Genomic DNA, 18,392 nt, shown 5'->3' with positions numbered 1-18,392 from the left:
AAAATAAAAGGGAAACGCACTTGGGTGAAGCCATGCGTTTCACGGCGAGATGCTAAGAGCATCCAACAAAATCAGTTACCGGAGCTGTAAGTCGAGGACGTAAAGTCATATGAAAATTATTTGCAAATAGGCGAAAGTACATTTGAATATGTGCACAAGAAAGTGGCTCCTCACACTGCGAAGCAGAACACTCACCTGAGGAATGGTATATACGCGAAAGACAGACTTACCATAACACTGCTGTTTCTTGCAGTTGGAGATCACCCACTGTTTATCAACCCTGAGACGATCCGACGGCACGATGACGACAGTTTTCGAGACATCAGTGCAGTAGCTGCTCAGAATTTTGTTGCCGGACGATGCGACGATAGAAGCCACACAGCACCGTCAGCGTCTTCGCTCTGAATTACTAGAGTAGCATCTGAATTACGGTATTGTGATTCAGTTTACCCAGGAGGAAATGGACTATTACTAATGAAGTTAAAGAAGTTGAAAGCACCAGGACCTGATACAATAACAGCAGGAAAGTTACGTCAGAGAGTGGTCCAATCCGTGCCTTATATAACAGTGTTATTAAACGAGTTATTTTACAGGGTCGAGTGCAGAGAATATGGAAGATCTCGACTATCATTACAGTATGAAAAAGGGAAGAGAAAGATCAGAGAAACGAAATCTTACAGGCCTATTGGGGTGTTTGGAAAATGCGCTAGCTAAAGAACATGAAAAGCTTCTTTGCCGCTGCCTGAGGGACCGCAGCCCCCTGCAGCACGGTTTCAGGAAAGGGAAATCCACCGAGGATGCGATAAATCACACAGTGGATATTGTGAACACCTCAGACTACAAGTATGTTATAGGCTTAATGATTGATGCAGCTGGTGCTTTTGATAAGTGGTGGCAGCCTGCCTGCCCGAGGTGTCTCAGTAACCGTTTACGGGATTATTGCACAGATTAGAACGTACTGGAAAGAAAATTGTGAAAGACATCAACAAAGGCTACCTACAGAGCTCTGTTTGTGGTCTAGAGTTCTAGAATGTTAGCACAGAGCCATTACTGAACCAGCTTCAGGGTATGACAAATACTAAAGGCTTCGCCTACGCAGACTATCTGCTAATTAGGTATCTGCTAACACAATGGTTAAATTAGAGGAAAACATTGGGGTACTTCTTGAAAGACTAAGCAACTAGTGCGTAGAAAACAGACTAATGATAGCAACGCTCAAAACAGTTTATATGGTACTAAAAAAAACATTATCAGGAACAATAAATCCCGCAATGAGGATATATAACCAACCAGTGAAAATAAAAGAATTACGTAGATACATTGGAATTAACATCTACGAAAAGCAAAACTTCATGCACATTTATACACTGACCAGTCAGAACATTATGACCACCGACCTACAGTCGATATAAACTCGTCCAGGCTATAGCAGCGTCACCTGTCGACGAATGACTGCTAGTCAGACACACGCACGGTGCATCCAGTCAGCGTGCTTTCTATCTGTAGAATGGGGAAGGCGCGCGATTGACCGAGAGCAGATTGTGGTTGCCCTGTGGCTCGGCACGAGCACTTCGGAAACTGCACGACTTCTCGGGTGTTCGAGGAGTGCTGTGGTGAGTGCCTTCAACAAGTAGCGAAACCAAGGTTAAGCCGTGTCCAGACGTCGTGAGATTGGGTGGCCACCCCTCATTACAGATGTCGGACGTTGTAGGCTGGGCAAGCTGGGAAAACAGGACAGGCGGCGAACTGTGGCGGAACTAAAATCAGACTTTCATGCTGGACAGAGTACAAGTGTGTCTGACCACACAGAGCTCCGAACAATCCTAACGATGGGCCTCCGCAGCCGACGACCCACGCATATGCCAATGTTAACGTCACGACATCGGCAGTTACGACTGAAATGGACACGTGACCATCGGCATTAGACGTTACCGCAGTGGTAGGACGTGGTATGGTCAGATGAATCCCGATATCTTCTTCATCATGCGATGGGACGGTGCGAATCCATCGCCTTCCAGGGGAACAACTCTTTGACACCAGTACTGCGAGAAAGAGACAAGCTGGCGGCGGTTCCGTTATGCTGGGAAACATTTATGTGGGCATCCATGGGTCCAGTGGAGCTCATGCAAAAGCACCATAACCGCCAAAGAGTATCGTACACTGGCTCCAGACCACGTGAACCCCGTCATGACGATCATGTTTCCCGATAGCAGTGGCATTTTTCAACAAGATGATGCGTCATGTCAAAAGACCTGGAGTGTGATGGAGTGGTCCAAGGAACACAGTGGCGAGTTCCAATTGAAGTGATGCCCTCCCCCCCTCCCCGACTTGCCAGATCTGAACCCGATCGAACACATCTGGGATGTGATTGAAAGTGGCTTCAGAGCTCATGACCTCCCACCGCGGAGGAGTCACGTGAGTTGTTTGTGAGCGTTTGGACTCACAGAGCCAGGATGGTAAAGACAGCACAGATCCTACGGCGAGCACAGAAGAGTGTACTCCTGCGCCTGACAGGGGCGTGTAGAACAACACTGACTGAGGCGCTCCTGATGATATTAGGCTTGCTACCACTATACCCAGCAGTAAGAAAGAGAGATACGCGATATTGGCTCAAAAAGCAAGAGTATTGTGAAGTAAAGGAGATACTGGCCACAAGAGGCGTATCGAATAATGAAATAAAGGCATGCATTGATAGAGAATGGCAAGAAATCTGGGACAGGGTAGAAACAGGGAGCAGAACCTACCAGTTTCTTCCTAACATAAAAGGAAGAAAACAAGAATGACATACTTCCTTCCGACCGAACGACCTATACACTACCTGTCGGTTCATGGTTCGTGCCCCAGATACCTACTAAAAATACGGGAGCGCACCACAGACACTTATGAATGTTGAGCAATCGGCATCCCTCATCAGATCGTCTTGGAAATGTGCCTTTAAGCAAGATGTTACAGACCAAGTCAGGAACGCATTTGGAATTCCCAACAGTTTATAACAATCAGGAATGAGGAACTGTAGCATAGCTGAACTCGGTGAGAGCTAAGGTATCAGTTTATGAACTCAAGTCTACATGGTTGAAAGGCAACCAACAAGAGTCCGTACAACGCGATAACGAGACGCACCATGGTAGAAAATCCAACTACAACATCATTTTCGAAGCAGTGAGGAGACGAGCCTCGATGAGGATCAGGAAGGACTTCCTGAGACCCTGACAGTCATCTCCCAGTAAGTAAATAAAAAAAAATGTGTTATTAAATCTTCTCTTTCTACGCTGCTCGCTTCTTTTTGTATGTCCGTGCTTGTATGAGGAATTACTGTAGAGATTTTTATACCGTCTTGGAATTTCTTGAACGAATATTTTGCCAGTATCGACATCGATAATAAACAAAAATCTTTGAGATTTTATATTCCCAGGTTGGATGAGCCATATATGTACATACATAATTGAGTTTGTACGAAACCTCGGTGCGCGTATCCTCCTCGCTCTTGGCCAATTTTTTTCTTTTTTTTTTTACTTTGCATTTGTAAGAGGTTTAAACAATAAACAGTCTTAACATATTTTTAGCACCTCTGTGGAAACTGTACATACGTCTCTCATATCCAGTAATACCATTTTACGATATTCGTTTGATAGTAAGGGTATTAACGACCCAGATGTAGTACGATCAAAATTCAAATCCATCCACCCATCCAAGTCCTCTCCATTTACGGGTCTTCGTGAAACTTCGAAACTTATTCGCCAACACACATCGATCAGTGAGTTCATCGACGCCTACACGTAGTCAGTTTTGTGAGTCCTACTTCATTGCGGACGCTCTGATTCGAACGTTAAGACGCCAGCTGTCGATCTCACATACACTCGTCCATCACTGTAGCGCGCAAGGCGTAATAAGTTGACGAACTAGCCAATTCCTTGTGTATACCAGGCAATTTTTTCGATGTTGGCTGAATTCCTGTGCCAGCACATATTAATGGATCAGTACATCTTTTGTGTGAAACCGGTCGTTGATTTTGTGTCAGTCATATTACGATCATATGTAATAACGCCCGTGGCGGAGAACAATAGAGCGCTATCTCCGAGCATCGGAAGGCAGGGAACACAGAGAGTTTCACTTTTACCTTTTGGCGTCATGCTGACCTTCACGTTTGGAGAACATTGTTGCTGCGGTTGCTCTGATTACGTCCGTAGATTTTTATACGTGCAATGAAGACCGCAATTAGCAATTTGCTCCAGCCTGTCGGTAGTTATTTGCACTGAAGATGCTACAACAAGATAGTCTAATTAGTACGTTTCTAAGGGCTCCTTATGATGATATAGCATGTATTGGGTGGAACAATCGTTTATCTAATGAACGAGTGGTTCTTGGCTACAATTTGTTTTCTTTCTGTTCTACGTAATTACAGTATCTCATATGATTTATTACAAATTGGATTTGAAATGTACAGTTAAGGAAAGTATACAATGGCTACTACGAACAGATCTGAAACTATTTAATAAATAAACATTGAATGGAGTAATTTCACAAATATTTGCTTTATTCAGAACCATCCTTTGGAGGTCATGCTCTGCAGATTGAATAAAAAGGCAGCTACAAGTTCTCAGTCTACATTCAATCAGTAATTCCCATAGTGCTTGCACGTTATTGCTCCTTATTCTGCATTTTTCGTGTACCTTCTAGTTTGATACAGCCACATGTCACTCAGGTTCATACACTCCTAAATACTATATGCAAGAACTTTTTATCTCTTCATCCATTTGCGATTATTACACACACACACACACACACACACACACACACACACACACACACACAAGCGGTCGCGCGGTCGCGCGCGCGTGATCGCGATATAATAAATCTGCTGAATTCCTAGTCCTTGAGAATTGGAATCTGCAGCTGTTTAAGACGGAACACTAAACAGATAAAACTAAACTTGTAGCTCGGTAGCAGACTTCTATGGTCGATGTCAGTCTGTGCAATATCCATCTGGGCCACTCCTTGCTCAGCAGTAAATGTTACATTTCGACGTGTATTTGGTAGCCGTCAGAGTGATGACTACGGTTGCTAAAACTTTCCCCATACTGCACGTTGTTTTGCGCACATCAACATATATGACAAAGTAATTCCTGCCATATTTGCTTTGTTAACGAAACAGGGCTTTTCAAAACAGGATTTTCTCTGTAATGCACAAAATAATAGATGAAAATACTATTGAGTCAAGTAGGTAGACCTAATAAACATCACTCTTCCTGCAGAGTTACAGCAAAGAGTTCTAATTTTTTAAATAATTATTTTCTGGTACATATCTGATGCATTTACATCCACTCTTAATAAACGAATTTAAATCAAATATCTATCAATTTTTGCTATGGACCTAGAAACGTTCAAAGGTTTGTGGGTGGATGCAGCATGCTGCACATAAATGGCTGTTTTCAGATGGATGTTCTGGTTACACAATGTTCCTTTAGGCTAAGTGTTCAAACGAGTGTCAGTTTTCCTCAGTGCGTCTTCTAAAAGACCTGTGGACGGGAAGTAAAGTTTCTGGTGTCACGGACCGACAAGCTTCCTCGATTCGCTGTTTGAAATCAGTTGCAGTTGTGAGTTTGTGCATTCCGCCCAGCCTCGTATACGGCAACGTAAGGTACCTCCCACAATGTAAGCAGCATGACTTCAAACAGCTTGCCACTCCGTCGCTGCAGCTTCATTGGTTGTGCATTCGGGAAGACGGGCAGTCGCTTGGACAAATCACTCAAATGTACCTTTCGCCGACAGTACATCCATCTGAAGACAGTCAATTATCTACAGCATGTTGCGTCCTCTCTAACTAAAATTGACATAAATTTGCTAAATGACAAAAAATTATTTTCTATTTAAAAACATTATAGCTAGTTGTAGTAACACTTCGGAAGATAATTAAAACACGATAATCATATTCACATAAACAATAACGTTTCTTGTCTTTAGCCGGCCGAAGTGGCCGTGCGGTTAAAGGCGCTGCAGTCTGGAACCGCAAGACCGCTACGGTCGCAGGTTCGAATCCTGCCTCGGGCATGGATGTTTGTGATGTCCTTAGGTTAGTTAGGTTTAACTAGTTCTAAGTTCTAGGGGACTAATGACCTTAGCAGTTGAGTCCCGTAGTGCTCAGAGCCATTTGAACCATTTTTTCTTGTCTTTATCTATCTATCTAAATAAATATGACTGCCGTACATCACTCCAAATCCACTTACACCATGTATTATGCTTTTCTTTTCTCTTTGCCTTCACCATAACTACTTCAGTGCTATACAAAATTAAATAAAGTGCAAACAGGCTAAATGAGAATGGTTAAATTTAGTACTGGGTGGTTATGTTTAAACTGAACGTGTTCCGAATTCTGCAGCAAGCTGAAACAACATAGGTACATCTATTAATCGGTGCTCTCGCTGAGTATGCTGAAAAAAATATATAGTTCCACTTTCTGCAAGCAGGTGAAGATATGGCGCTGTAAGCAATCAGAAAGTGGTGTGGGCGTACTGCAGGATAAGGGATGGATGATCAAACACGATAACGGTGATTCTGGCACTTTTATTAAGCTAGGGTCACAAGTTTCAACATGTATTCAATATGATTTTCCGACTCAGCAACATTCTTCATCCGTAATACGGCATGGTCGACAGTTGCTCGCAGCATATCCTGTGTAAACAGAGCGATATGTCGTCATATGCTCTCCTTCAGATCAGGAGCAGTCCGAATACATCTTTGATAGAGCCGACTTTTCAGATGTCCCCACAACCAGAAGGCACACGGATTTAGGCCGAGGGATCCGGAAGGTCACACATCTTGAAATTGCCTACAGATGATGCGGTCATTACCGAACGTTTCTCGAAGAAAATCTTTCACCTACCAAATGACATGTGGTGGCGCCCCATATTCCATGAAAATTGTGTTGTGCAAATAGTTGTGTTTTTGCAAAGCTGGAATCAAGTGTTGTAAGATCCTTATAACGTTCAGATGTCACCGTACACCTAACATACCCGTGAGATGTCATCTCCTAGGAAAAAATAAATAAATAATACCGCACCGAGAATGAAGGAGCTTGTGAAACCACACGGCACAGTCACATAAGCTGAGTGCAGTGGATATTCCTGCACAACATGTGGGAGAGCAGAGCCTCATATGTGACAGTTCTATGCATTTAGAGCACCGTGCTGCTGCTGCTAAGGTCATCAGTCCCTTACACACTACTTAACCTAAATAATCCTAAGGACAAACACACACACCGATGCCCGAGGGAGGACTTGAACCTCCGCCGGGAGCAGCCGCACAGTCCATGACTGCAGCGCCTTAGACCTATTAAGAAAGATACACTGTATTTAGAAAAGTGTCACAAACTCCAACAGGAGGTAGCATTGATCAAAACTAGAAGAAAAGTTGGAACAATGATGCGTCTAGAATCCAAAAAGTACTGAAATATTGGCCAATCTGTCCTCTCATTCCTGTCTGTCTGTAACGTAGATCTAGATGCAATAGGCAGAAGTGCATGTGACAACAACGCAGTCTCACGCGTCATTCAGCCTTTCTTCTCAGTGAATCATGCACTCTTTCAAATACACCATCTCCATTCTGATTGCGTCTTATGCATTGCTCACACGCTCGTGTAACGTCTGCACATTATCGATGAATTAGGTATACACCAGTGCCTTTAAAATGTGCCCATAGCAGAAGTCAAACGGATTCAAGCCTGGTAAACGGGAGTGTCTGCTACCTGACCAGCCAACACATCCGCCGCTCATGAAAAGTTGCGGTGTGGTATTGTCATACGATCCGTACAAAATGTGGTAGTGTCCCGTCTTGCATAAAACGCAGGCCTTCTCTTTCCGCAAGGATAATGTTTTCCAATAGCGCTGGTAATTCATTGTGCAGAAATCGGTGATACAAATCACCTGTTTGTTCAAGTGTATGGCTCTGATCCTGTCAACGGCAGTTTCTGCCTACACATTCGTACTGAAGCGAACCTGATGTTCGAGGATTTGCATGTGACCACACGTGTGTGGTGTGGTAATTTACTATGCCATACCTTGTAACGGCCTACATCACCGAATACTTCGCATTACTCGTCAGAAGTAAAACGGCTCATATGTAAACAGGTATTGGCTTCCGGAACTTTGCTTGTAAATTTTGACATATGCAATATCATGTAGCAATACGTGACACTTTCTTTAGACATCCTATACAAATGCTAGGAAAAACCGACATGATGTACTGAAAAATTGAACGTCGCTTCGAGTTAAAGGTGTTAACCTACGAGTCGTAGGTGGAAGACCTCTATCAAAAGCAAGAGAAAGGTCGGACAGTGGAAAGACTACAGCGTTGGCCTGTACAATAGAGACAAACTATCCCAAAGTGTGATAGGAGAGGAGGACGAAAGTGATGTGCACGAGATATGTGATCCAATCAGCGGTAATAGTTCGCACAACTCTGAATGATCTGAATTCAAAGAAGATATCAGAGTCGACGACAGACCTTCGGAATTATGCAAAGCTGTGGGAGGTTTGGAAACTACAAGGCTATTTGAGTTAGTGCCAAAAACCTATGAAACGGGTCACTTATCCGATTACTTGAAAAGCGCATTATCAAGACACGTGCGTATAAATGTGAAAACGAGTAGTCTGTTTGAAGAAAAATCAGGCTTCCTTCCTAGAATTTGTGGACCTAGACAAAGCCTTCGATAATTTGAGCTAGAATAAATGTTCGCGATCTTTAGAAGATTGGCGCTAAAGGCAGATACAGAATAATCTACAAAATCTACGCAGGAACAATATAAGTACAGCGCTAAGAAAGGCAAGTTTGTGTTACTAATGGTGTAAGGCAAAACTACAACTTACCAGCGTTGTTCAAAATAATTCAAATGGCTCTAAGCACTGTCGGACTTAACATCTGAGGTCATCAGTCCCCTAGACTGAGAACTACGTAAACCTAACTAACCTAAGGACATCACACACATCCACGCCCGAGGCAGGATTCGAACCTGCGACCGCAGTAGCAGCGCGGTTCCGGACTGAAGCGCCTACCTCGGCCACACCGGCCGGCCCAGCGTTGTTGTTCAACTTGAACGTCGAAGAACTGAAACTTCTAAGTGGGTGAAACTACTGTCTCTTTACTTATTTTTATCGTTCCATCACTGATCTACAGAATTTTCCCTGACAAAGACAACTCAAACTTAACCTTTTCATTTATTACCCACAATATACAATCCCAACGCAATCTGACTGCTATACAGTGACATCATGGCTTCAAATAATCAACACAAAATAATGGTCCTGAATAGCAAGAAATCCTAACAATGTTCCATACTTTTTTGTAAGTCACTTACTCACAGAAAATCATAACACGAAGTACAGCAATTACAGCAAGCAGCCACTACAGCCAGCTAAATAAAAGGATTCTAACTACTATAGACTCAAACTGCTAGGAGGCAGAAACATTTTGTTCAAGAGCAAACAACGTGTTTAGAAGATTTTGCCCCCCCCCCCCCCCCCGGTTGGCCATTACTCTACCACATAGGGGTTAACTCGTCTGGTGTGAGACGTTCCCTGGGGGGTCCATCGGGGTCTTAACAGCACAATAACGCTGGGTTCGGTGTAGGGCGGCGGAGGAGTGAAGTGGACTGCGGAGGAGTGAAGTGGACTGCGGTAGTCGTCGTGGGGTTGCGGACCACTGCGGCTGCGGCGGGGACGGAGCCTCTCTGTCGTTTCTAGATCCCCGGTTACCATAACATAACATAGCATTTAGAAGAGTTCATCTTATTCATGTGACATCCAGATCCAAAAATTATATAGTTGTCAATAATTCCACTACCCAAACATTACCAGCTACATCCATCCTCAGTGTGCAATGCATATCCTATCAAGACTAAGAAAATCATGTCCAAACCCTCTTCTCTGTGCTCGCTAACTGCTAGTCCGTCCAAGAACAGAATCTCTTGCCGTGCAAGTACGTTTTTCTGGGAGGCTTTTGATGCGTTCCACTTCTATACTTTAAACTTTTACGAATCCGTTCAGACTTTGCACGCTGGTACACACATGGATAAAGTCACAACAATTTCTTTTAAATCTAATAATTTTTGCGTTTGTCGAGATTCGATGGTTTAGAGTCGAGCTAAATGTACCACGTAAAATTAGTTCTTAGTTTAACGTGAATCAAATAAATGAAATGGTTTCTTACGATAAAACTGGAAAATCACTTTCAAAAATCTAGCTACACTCGGGTTTTACGTGCAAAAACACGTTTTTGTGAGCGTTTTTTACGCACACCACTTGTGTGACTTGGTTCCAGTTTTGTAAGAAGTCAGACAAGTATGTTTAATTAATGTTCGTCCTGTTGTTACGTGAGAGCTTTATCCGTTGAGACGAAATAAGGAACGTGGTTAGAAAGACAATAAACGCATATATACTGGGTCAGTCGTCTCCCGAGGCAACAGAAATTTACATTGGTTACCAAGCAATGGTGATCTAAAATCAAAAATTATGGTCGAGTACAAGTTGGTAACCATAAAGAAAAATGCACCCATCATAACACAAATAAAGGCGAATATGTCCTGGGCAGATTTAGGACTGTAAAAAAAGGGAGCTACCTTCTCGCCGTATCTCGCAGCTTCAGAGATATTTAAATCAAAACATTTTGTCATATTTGCGCCTTTTTATGAGTTAATACTCCTTCTGCAGTACAGTGAGCTCTCTTAGCTGCAAAGTGTTGGCACATCTTCATCTTGCAATTTACTGGCTAAGGTCCCTGATCCTGTGCCCAAAATCTAGATGATTCGCCATCCCTATAATACCGTATGGCCGAAGAGCATACATGTAATAGCTAAAGAAGTTTTTCCGGTGGGAAAAAATTTCTGGGTGCGGGTGCATCACATTACACGATATGGCTACTAAGACTAAGGAGTAAAAAGCCGCGAATGTGTCAAGATGCTTTGATTCTAATGACTTTAAAGCTGCCAGATAAGTGGAAAAGATAGTTCCCTTCTTTTACGTGCCTAATACTGCGCTGTGGTAGGAGCTTTTTTCATTCTGGTTATTAAGTTTGTACTTCAGACATGCATGTATGCTTGTGATGGAGGCGTGGACACTGTGGCGTATGGAGGTTTGGGTCGGTCCTGGAAACGTGCACTTATAGCCGATATTGTTATGGGGACCGCTGGCGATAAGCGGGAAATACGGGTTCGAGTTTCTGCCCGGCGTAGATTTTCATGGGTCACCGACAGGTATGATTTCCAGGCCCAATACAACTGACGTCAAAAATATTCGCAATTGCGACAAAATTTCGCAATAAAAATGTAGTAATGGAATACACAGTCGAGCATTCAGACTGCACGCCGAATACGGTGCAGCTCCGAGAGGCGGCAATGAAAGGTGCCGTGCCGCGCATGCGCTGTGCGCCTCTGGCGGGCCTCTGACGCGGCGCGCGGCGCCGTGGAGCGCTCACAGGTCGCCCGGCTCGCGTTGGAGGCGGACCGCAGCTGCCGAGGAGGTCCGTCCGGGCAGCCGCCAGGCCATGGGGGGACACCTGCCGAGGAGCGGCGCCGCGCGCGGTAAGTCACCGCCTCTCGCTGTTGCTCATCTGACTGCGGAAGTCTTTTCCCACCCGTTTACAAGTATCCAGTCTAGCAAACGATTCCTTTCGGCTGCAGAATACAGGGTGCTTCCCGGTGCTCCGAAAAGATTCGTCCGATTTCACAATACATGTCCTACGTGTACGCAGATAAAAGCTTAGCGTACATTTGATCTTGGACACAGAACTACAAAGTCTCTATTTTCAAAAGAAACATCCCATTTTATAAGGGTACGTGTTGTAAGTGTATGAAGATGCAACCTTGGCGTAGACTACTTTTTATTGTCACGTTTAGGATCAAGTTTTGAGTTTCGTTTCATGTTGAATGTGCTCTTCAGTGGACTCACAACAAACATCCAGACGACAGGCAAATTCGGTCGGCACTTTTGGTAGCATCTCTGCAGATTCTATGTTCACTGCCGCTGCTGTGCGGGTTCACTGATCGTGCAGAGGTGTTCTAAGGGGAAGCACGTAGTCTTTCACACACTACCGTATAAAAAAAGGGCGATTTCCAAGAATGATTGCCTATCGAAGTCGGTGGGTCCAAACGATACACACCGAATGTGCGATCGTAAATCGATCATGCGACTCCGCGGCGGGCGTTGTGATCAATGATTTGTGATCGTCATTTTTATCTGTTTTCCGTCATTCCCTTACCTGCTAGGGAAAGCCAGACGATTTACGTCGTTAGTCAGTGGGATGTCTGGTGTTCTTGATGTTTCTTCGGCAGAGTCTCTCACTTCGAAGAATCTAATTCCATGTTTATAAAGCATAGAAAATTGTTTGACTTTTTGTCGCAAATATGAAGTACTACAGGACGAGGAAAGAAGGGACTGTGTAGACTCTGGTGGTGCGAAGTGTAAGAACAGTTTCGATGCTGAAATACCGTTACAATTTCATTGCGGACAATGCGGAAAACGAACGAGCATCAGGAAGAATACATGGTTCGACTCTTTCAAATTATACATCCAGAGCACCGTCATGGACTTCCACATGACGACAACACCAACGACGAGTAAAGTATGTCATCTCCTTCGCAATTAGGCCTACAAGTATTTGTAACGCTCTTCTTTTGTCGCTGCTGTAGTGACCAACGTAAACATACTCATAACGCCCGCCACCAGAGCCGCATGATCGATTTACGATCGCACGTTCGGTCTGTATCGTTTGGATCCACCGACTTCGATAGGCAATCATTCTTGGAAATTACCTAAAAAAGTTGTCTACGGCGAGATCAGGCGACTGTGGAGGCCGATGGAGCAGTACGCGATCCGCACGTCCCTTACTCTGTAGGAGGTGCACTGCCGTACGCTCGACAAAAACATTTCGGTACAATCGTAACTGAATTGTATCTATGGAAACTAGGATCGGAAAACACCTTGTTGTCGTGTTGTTACAACGATTCCACGTTAGCAAGCGGTTTAGCTTCTACAAGGAGACGCATATCGGCAACCACATAAAGAGGTAATTTAATATTGGTCTCAAGGTAAATTTTAGTGTTCTTGTGTGTTACAATGCACCTCAAGTTTCTGTCCTCACGTAGAAGACTGAGTCAACTGGATGAATCTCTTTGAAGCGTTCTGTGCAATTAACGGCCGTCTTTGCGAGATCGTAGTCCAGATTGTGAGCACGTCGTAGACCAAAGGTGGGAAACAGACGGCCTGTGAGTCGGATCCGGCTCGCGATTAATTTCAATCCGGCCCGCGGAAGAAATTCGCATTGTACTCCGTCCGGGAAGCATTTTCGGATATCCCCGCCAACGTTTCGCTCGTCACGGATTTGTGCCTCAGAGCATACTTTTAGACAAATATTTCAAAATGTAATCGTAGGCTTCCGCGGCCGCTGTCACAGTGAATTACATTCTTCTGGGTTGAGGCCGCATTGTCAACTATAAAATTCCGAAATTTCGTCAACTATTGCGAGACGCCTTCCTCAGGGTGTATAGCAATACACCTTGAGGAAGCTGTCTTTCAATAGCCTCCGAAACGTCGGAATTTTATAGTGGACAATGCGACCTCAAACCCAGAAGAATTTTATTGACTGCAAATATTTTTAAAATAAATTGCTAAAAATGTTTGTAAATATTAATATACTAAATTACAGACACCTTCATTACCTGCCTGTGGCCAAAATTCGAAGAGTTCCTTCTAATTGCTTGTCGATTGCGATTGCCTACATTATTGTCGTGTTTTGTTTTTCTATTCTTTGTTCTGTTAATGTCAGTAAGTAATTCTTGTCCATCGTGGACGTATTAGAACGCTGCAATTATTGAAAACACATTAATTTACGAAGGGCTTTCAATAAGTAAGGCAACACATTTTTATAAGGTTACCTTCAATTCGGAAAATAGCTGCTCTCAGCTATTGTTATCTGGCTTATAAATTACAGAGTGCAGCAGTCAGTCGTCCTTTTTTAGATTTTATTACGCAAATCGAGATTTCGGATAGTGGCTAGCCATTCAAAGAAATGTGGCTGACCCCTGAACAACAGGGACTTACTTTCATCGAGAATAGAAAATAGTGCATTGAGAATGGCTAGGCACTAGACGAAATCTGGATTTGCGTAATAAAATCTAAAAAAACGACGACTGATTGCTGCAGTCTATAATTTATAAAACATATTTTTTTTCTTTCGGTTGGTTTCAACTGAAAAAATACGGAATTTGTTGTGAGACATCGTGGAATAGTCATGAAGTCTGTAGCGGAGATGCGTTCCAAGCACAACTGTCACTGAGTTCCTTTTGACGGAAAACCAGTGAAACCAGTGCATCGCAGCTATTCGTAGGCGCTTTCAGAGTGCCTAAGGAGAAGCACTATGCGACTTAACAACTGAGGTCATCAGTCCCCTAGAACTTAGAACTACTTAAACCTAACTAACCTAAGGAAATCACACACATCCATGCCCGAGGCAGGATTCGAACCTGCGACCGTAGCTGTCGCTCGGTTCTTGACTGTAGCGCCTAGAACCGCACGCCCACTCCGACCGGCGAGCGAACAATAGCCTGGTGAGTCGTTGGGCGAGGCGTCTGACGTCATTGGAACAAGGGAGCCGCGCAAACTTGTCCGATCTCCCGCGTGTCGGCCGGCCGAGCACAGCGGCGAAATCTGCAATGTTGGAACGTGCGGACACTCTCACTCAAGATTATAGATCACATTCAGAAGCCTCGCTCCTCAACTGGACATCTGTTGGTAATGCTGATGCACGCGTCCACCAGTTGGGTTAATCAAAGGTGTGTCCCCACTGCGTTCCTAGCCGCCTAACGGAGGACTTCCATCGGTTTGGCCCAATGGATGATGAACTATGCGGAAGCAGTACGAGGATGATGGAGAGGTTACTGACGCAACAAGACTTTGGCTTTAACGTTCATCAGTAGAGTGGTTCCATGTGGGCAAACGCGCCCTCCCAGTATGGTGTAGTAAGGTAGTCGCATTGAGTGGAGATTATGTTAAAAATAGGATTTTTTGCCGATAGCGTGGTAAATAAGATGTTGCACTGGAATCTTGAATAAAACCTACCTGCTTGCAAAAAAAGGGTGTTGAACTGCTTGATGAACGCCCCTCGTATAGTGAATTTAATTACTAGCTCGAATCACTTACTTTTATAGGCATTTATTTTTGCATTATGACACCTCAAGGTCCCTGGAATCCCATCTTCTAGTGTTTACACCTACTTACATGCTATAAACGTTGTGTCTATACTAACAGTGTTGCGGAATTTTGCAGTGGAAGTTCTAATACAGTTGTTGCAAAACGTCCTAAGGAAAGAAACATATGTTCATCAACATCTACGTGATTATTCTGCTGTTCACAATAAAGTGCCTGGCAGAGGGTTAAATGAACCACCATCAAGCTGTCTCTCAACCGATCCACACTCGAACGGCATGCGGGAAAAACGAGCACTTAAATTTTTCTGTGCTAGCCCTGATTTCTCTTATTTTATCGTGATGATCATTTCTCCCTATGTAGGTGGGTGCCAACAGAATGTTTTCGCAATCGGAGGAGAAAACTGGTGATTGAAATTTCATGAGAAGATCCCGGCGCAACGAAAAACGCCTTTGTTTTAATGATTGCCACTCCAGTTTCCACCTGATGCGGATCCCACACCGCACAGCAATACTAGAGAATAGGGCGGACATTCCCGGGTTCGATTCCCGGCGGGGTCAGGGATTTTCTCTGCCTCGTGATGACTGGGTGTTGTGTGCTGTCCTTAGGTTAGTTAGGTTTAAGTAGTTCTCAGTTCTAGGGGACTGATGACCATAGATGTTAAGTCCCATAGTGCTCAGAGCCATTTTTTTAGGGCGGACAAGCGTGGTGTAAGCAGTCTCTTCAGTAGCCCAGTTGCATCTTCTACGTCTTCTGCCAATGAATCGCAGTCTTTGGTTTGCTCTACCCACAATATTATCTATGTGATCATTCCAATTTAGGTTATTTGTAATTGTAATCCCTAAGTATTTAGATGAATTTACAGCCTTCAGATTTGTGTGACTTATCGCGTAATCGAAATTTAGCTGATTTCTTTTAGTACTCATGTGAATAACTTCACACTTTTCCTAATTCAGGGTCAATTGCCACATATCGCACCATACGGATATCTTATCTAAATAATTTTGCAAGTCGTTTTGATCATCTGATGACTTCACAAGACGGTAAATGACAGCATCATCTCCAAACATTCTACGACGGCTACTCAGATTGTCTCCTATGTCGTTAATATAGATGAGGAACAATAGAGGGCCTATAACACTTCCTTGGGGAACGCCGGATATTACTTCTGTTTTACTCGATGACTTTCTGTCGATTACTACGAACTGTGACCTTTCTGACAGGAAATCATGAATCCAGTCGCACAGCTGAGTCGATACTCCGTATGCACGCAGTTTGGTTAGAAGACGCTTGTGAGGAACGGTATCGAAAGCCTTCTGGTAATCTAAAAATATGGAATCAATTTGATGTCCCCTGTCGATAGCACTTATTACTTCATGAGTATAAAGAGCTAGTTTTGTTTCACAAGAACGATATTTTCTGAAACCGTGCTGACTATGTGTCAATAAATCGTTTTCTTCGAGGTACTTCATAATGTTTGAATACAGTATATGTTCCAAAACCCTACTGCAAATCGACTTTAGTGATATAGGCCTGCAGTTCAGCGAATTACGCCTACTTCCCTTTTTGCGTATTCGTGTGATTTGAGCAATTTTCCAGTCTTTAGGTACGGATCTTTCTGTGAGCGAGTGGTTGTAAATAAATGTAAACATCTGAAGATTGGGTGAACATAAAATGAATTTACTCTTAAAGCCGCGGGTTTGAGGCATAATTTTGCTGGCGTCGCCGTCAGGAGAGGTGCCGTGTTCAAATCAGTTCGCAAACCCATAAAACTTAACGTCACAGACGCTATAGTTTCGACTTTACACACTAGGAGCGCTGCTGCCGTGTCACGTCATGAGCCGGTTCGCAAGCGTAAGCAATCGTATCACGGCCGCAGGTCACGAAAGGTTGCCCATGTCTATCGTAGAGTCGTTCGCAAAAATCGTTCTAGACGGATAGATCTGCAGAGGAAACACTGTTAAACAATGTCTTAGCGCACCTAGGCAATCGGCCGTGTGTGTTCTGTAAATCACGCTTCGTCTGAAAAGAATGATGCACACTGTCACTGCGATTTTATAGTCGAATTTAGCGATATTTCCATTGTGTTTGCGAGTTCTGAGGTTTTCGGAAACCGGGAATGCCTTTTTCAGACTCGGGACACAAAAGGTTCGATCATAAATCATGAAATATTTAGAGTAAAGCTTTTACTAATCCCTCTTCTTGATTCTGTTCCGTTCTCGATTAATTTTCCACCTTTCATGACTTCTGTATCTACATCTACTTACCGCGCTGTGACTGGCGGAGGGTGCTTCTTAACATCAGCGACTTGCTATCCTACAACATTCACGTACAACATTCACGTACTCGGCGAGGTGAAAAGGCTATTGTCTTTTCGACTCGTTATAAGCTCCCTTGTCTGTAATATCACATTACCATCATTTCTAAGCAAGATATAAAGTGGAGGTAGTGGAACTGCCACGCAGGCTTCCTCGGCATTTAGTTTTCGAAATTTGCTAATTACGATTCCCTGAGAACAACGTCGTCTGTCTTCTCATTATTCCCATTTAATTTCCGCGAGCGTCTTCACAACAAGTATACAGATGTGTTGCGTTCCCAGCAGCGTAGCTGTTAATCCTTTAGGTGTCTGCTGTGACGCCTACTTCATAAAGACTCCAAATTCCTTACTAGTGCTCCAGAATCGGTCGTATTAGCGTCTAGTTTGCAATTTCTTTACGGATTAAACTTGGCGAAAACCCCTTCAACAAGTGTTCCAACTGATTTCCCAACTACTTATTTCACGCGTTTGTCCAGTTTCATGTCATTTTTTGCAATTACTCTTACGTATTTAAATGCCGTGATAGAACCCATAAATACTCAAACACAATTTTTAAGAGTGGCATTTATCTTGAATGTAACCGTATTTAAAGAAAGTTGACCTTTAGTACTCCAAATGTAAACATTGCCCGAGTCATCCTTAATTTCGTTTCCATCTTTCAGCAAAGATAGCGAGGCCCACGCAGCTGTCTCCGGCGGGGAATGAGAAACCATTTCAGATGAGATTGATAATTCTTGACTGCTCATTTAAATCCATGGAAGCTTTCGATAGCACACGACAAATTTAAGACGTTTAGGGGGTACCTTTTCAATTTCATATTGATTTCCCGTGGGCTCTGCAAGGAACTGAGCGTTCGCGAAGTGAGGCGGACAAGGCGACTAGAA

The 18,392-nt window shown here is 43.6% G+C and overlaps 1 protein-coding gene across 2 annotated transcripts in view; it reads left to right on the top strand.

Moving 5' to 3' along the window:
* The first annotated feature begins 11,475 nt into the window (after nucleotides 1-11,475).
* Nucleotides 11,476-18,392, top strand: part of LOC126481451 (uncharacterized) — a 259,781-nt gene continuing 252,864 nt past the window's right edge. For both annotated transcript variants that reach the window (XM_050105223.1, XM_050105222.1), the window contains exon 1: nucleotides 11,476-11,569. In XM_050105223.1, the coding sequence (XP_049961180.1) occupies nucleotides 11,533-11,569 (37 nt within the window). In that variant the 5' untranslated portion in view covers nucleotides 11,476-11,532. The remainder of the gene's footprint in view (nucleotides 11,570-18,392) is intronic.

The sequence above is a fragment of the Schistocerca serialis genome, chromosome 5 (genome assembly GCF_023864345.2).
Source record: "Schistocerca serialis cubense isolate TAMUIC-IGC-003099 chromosome 5, iqSchSeri2.2, whole genome shotgun sequence".
In the NCBI taxonomy this organism is placed as follows: Eukaryota; Metazoa; Arthropoda; class Insecta; order Orthoptera; family Acrididae; genus Schistocerca; species Schistocerca serialis.
This window is presented reverse-complemented; position numbering and strand designations above follow the sequence as displayed.